At 56.7% G+C, this 3693-nt stretch overlaps 1 protein-coding gene across 1 annotated transcript in view; it reads right to left on the bottom strand.

Annotated features, from left to right (window-relative positions):
• Nucleotides 1-3693, bottom strand: part of LOC103921364 — a gene marked incomplete at both ends in the record, with an annotated part of 29303 nt that overhangs the window by 4173 nt on the left and 21437 nt on the right. The window contains 2 exons of the mRNA XM_009329311.1: nt 142-292; nt 1777-1902. Of these exons, the coding sequence (XP_009327586.1) occupies nt 142-292; nt 1777-1902 (277 nt within the window). The remainder of the gene's footprint in view (nt 1-141; nt 293-1776; nt 1903-3693) is intronic.

The raw sequence follows: 3693 nt of genomic DNA, 5'->3' as shown, positions 1-3693 counted from the left end.
AGACCCCGCTGTGCAACGCCGGGACGGCGAGCCCGGCGTCGACACCGCTCTGCCCCCTGCACCCGGCATCCCGCCGTGTTCTGGGACACGGGCGGGCACCGCGGGATGCCCGAGCTCGGTGCCCGCTCTCCGGTGACTCACCCAGCAGCATGAGCGGGCGTCCCGAGAGGCTGGCGTTCTCCAGGTGCAGGACGACCAGGCTGCTGCTGATGCGCAGGGCGCGTGCCACGAAGGGCGCGGAGTGGTCCAGCAAAGGCGTGTTTCGGGCATCCAGGTACTGCAGGCAATTCGTCTGGGGGCAAAGACATGAGAGGGATCAGCGTTCAGCCCCGCGAGCCTCGGCCCGCTGTTTTTTTTGGCTGTTTTTCTAAGTTGGGTTTAAGGCCAGATATTTACAGGCCAAGTCCCATCCCGGCCACCAACGCTGCCTCCGGGCTGCTCAGATAAGAGCTCCTGGGAAGACTTACGCCCATCCGAAACATCGTTTTGGTCACCCCACGGGCTTCAGATAAGAGGCAAAGAGCCAGAAGGAACTGCTCAGATAACCCCGTGTGCCGGGACGGCCCGCACCAAGCTCCACGCTCGAACCGCACAATTCCAGATAAACACCTTATCTCCCGGAGAATCGCCTCCACACCGAGTCTGCCGTCACCCTCAAGCCACGGCACCGGGGAGGATGCGCTTCAGGTGACCGTAGCAGCACCACGTTCTCCAAAGAAAAGCTTCCCTCGTCCTTACACATCCGAGGACGTGCTGCCCTGAGCTCTCCGGATCCGGGGTCTGGGAAGGCGTCAAGCCGTGCGTCCCTTGTCTGGGGTTTGCCTCCAAGACCCTTCCCCGCCTTCGCACATGCCGTCTAGTCCTGCTCGAGATCCGCAGCACGCCAATGGCCTCTGTTTGGCTGATTTACCATTTTCCATGCTAACATAAGCCCCTTCACACCTCTGGATTCTCCCTCGCCTACCCAGAAATTAAGAGCCCCGAGCTGCAGCCATCCCAAGGGTGTCTTGAGCCCCTTCACCGCACCCGTGTACACGCAGCCGGGTTTCAAAGCATCACTACGGGGTCGGCCAGCACCGCGTGGTTGGCTTCTCCAAAACACAGGGTGGGCATTGCCTGCACTGCGCGAGCTCCGGTTTCCAATATCAACCCCACCGGGAAGACGCCTGCGTGGCAGGGAACGCTACCGGGACGCAGGCTTTCCAACCGGAGTTGTGCAACGCACCTGCGGCGCTGGGTGAAACGTCGGCAGCGCCAAAATTAAAATTAGCAGGTCGATAGGTAATTGCGGATAGAGGGTGGTTTTGCGCCGCGCCCCGAGCGGGAAGCATGAGACACTGCCTCCTCTGCGCTCGGCTTTCAGAGCGAACTCAAGCCCTGAACAATGAGGTTAATTAGCCCTGCAAAGCCAAACACTGGCGCTAGTCATCCTGCTGTGAAGATAATGAATACCCAGCTTGAGAAGCTGACCCTGCAAGCATGCCGCTAATAAAAGTCTGCGTTTTTTTTTTTTTCCTGGGATCTGCATTTCCATTTTCTCTGCTCCGGGTGCTCGCTGAGGCATTAAGCAACCTCGTGGCAGGTGGGAACGGTGATTTTTTTTTTTTTTCCCCCTGCCTCCGAGCCTGGGCTAACCAGGTCTTTCTGAACCTCCGAGCACAAAACCACACCTACGGTCTCGGGAAGCACGCAGGAGTCTTTCGAGAGGCTCACCCGAGACCACCCGTGTAGCCACAGGGAGTCGGGTGCTGAAAATATTTATGAGCGAGCACAAACCTTCCTCATCATGTGGGCAGCTGCCTGCCAGCCTCGGGTGCCGATGTGTTTGTTAAAGGAGATGTTGAGGTGCGTCGTGGTTCCAGCCCTTGCTCCACACCCTGATGCGATGTCCCAGCCACTGAGCTGTCACCCGGGGAGGGGGGGACCAGCCAGCACCACACCGCCAAACCCATGCTGTGGTTTAGATCTACAGCCCCATCACTGCGGCAGCTTTGGGACCATCCTTGGACAAAAAGCAGGTCCAAGGTACCTCCACAGAGCCTGACCCTATAATCCTTCTTTTAAAGGCAATTTCTGGGCTGGAAACAGCTTTCCCACCTCTAGAGGCTCTTTGCAGGGTTGTTAGTTGTTTTTCCTCCCTAGAACTAGAGTAAATGTGGAGTTTGGGACCCCAAAAAAATTTGCAGTTTGACAATTTGTATGAGTGTTGCTCTTAAGCCAAGCATTTCACTCAGTTTTAACCTTTTAAAAGCCTTTTCCCCACCAACTTAACATTTGGAACAAAAGAGACTTTGTTTTCTCAATGGTATGCTTTGAAAACTTCAAATCTTTTTCCTCATCTACATTCCCAAGTGAAGATATTAATCAAAAAAATGTGTCAACAACAACAACAACAACAACAAAAGGCATCTCGCCATATTCCTGGTGTCCCCACCATCAGGCACGTGCTCGGGGACCGTCACCGGGGCAGACGGGGACCCGGCAAGGCCTGGGATGGGACGGACGGCCCCCGCTCCCGCGTTCCCTGCCGCAGGCTGTGCCGGCAGAGCCGCCTGCGGGTGAAGATTTCCACGAGTGAGCCCGAGACGGCACCTCGCGGAGGGATTCAACCCCCACCCTGCCCCTCTTGGCACCGGGAGAGAAAGCACCAGGGACACGCAGGCGCTTGAACCAGACTTCCGAGGACAGGGGAAAATGTTGTTTTGTTTTGTTTTTTTTTTTCCCCTGGATATTCAACCTGAGCTGAGGCCGGGCTATCAGCTCGGCGCCCGGCCGCTGCCTGCACGGTTATCCAGCTCCGCAGGCAGCAGCGACACTTTCCCAGCCAAAAACCCACCCGATAATCCCATCGGGCTACCAAAAAAAAAGGTCTAAAACCCAAGATTTATAGCAGGGTTAGGAGTGAAAGGGATTAGCAGAGCAGGACTCATGCCTGTGAAACGTCTAAAGCTCCTACGGCAGAAGTGGAACGATTTGCTTAATTACATAATGAGCCTCTTTGGAGAAAATTAGCTGAAATGTATGCTGGAGCGGGCAGAGGAGAGCCACAAAAGCGCTGCAAGGCTTCCAGAAAAAATATGCGGAGCAACCTGGAGGACTGGAAAACACCAGCATGAAGGCGAACAAGAGAAAGAACAGGTCTTCGGGGAACAACAGGACTTTCTGCTGGAAACGGGGTGCTCATCGGCAGGAAACGAGGAGGAGAAGAATCTGGGTACCAGGTGACTAAGTCCCCGGCGTGACGCACCCGGGGGGAAAAAGGCTGCTGATGCTGAATGAATCGGGGGGACGGGGACAGGAGCGGGAGGTCTCAGGGCTGCGGGGGGCTGGCGTTAACCCTCCGCGGCTGTTTTCCCCCCAGCAGCAGACACGGAGACACGTCGGACCCCTCGTGCCCCGCAGACGGTCTCGCTTTAAAGCGACTGGAAGAGAAAACCATAAAGCGCCGAGGTCTGCAATCTCTCTGCCCGCACCGTCCAGCTCTGAAGCCACGGGATACGGTTGAATTATTAACGTGCAATTGTTCCTCCTGCAAGATAACGAGTCGAACGGAGCACAGGATCATTTTACAGCCAAAGACGTCACGAGCTCAGCCAGCCCGTCCCTGCTCTGCGGCCGCACGTCCCTCGCCGGCCTGCGGCGCCGTCGGGGGGACTCATCCACCCCCAAACAGCCCTGTCCTGTGGCCATGGG

This window comes from Pygoscelis adeliae, unplaced genomic scaffold (assembly GCF_000699105.1).
Source record: "Pygoscelis adeliae isolate BGI_AS28 unplaced genomic scaffold, ASM69910v1 Scaffold1107, whole genome shotgun sequence".
Classification (NCBI taxonomy): domain Eukaryota; kingdom Metazoa; phylum Chordata; class Aves; order Sphenisciformes; family Spheniscidae; genus Pygoscelis; species Pygoscelis adeliae.
This window is presented reverse-complemented; position numbering and strand designations above follow the sequence as displayed.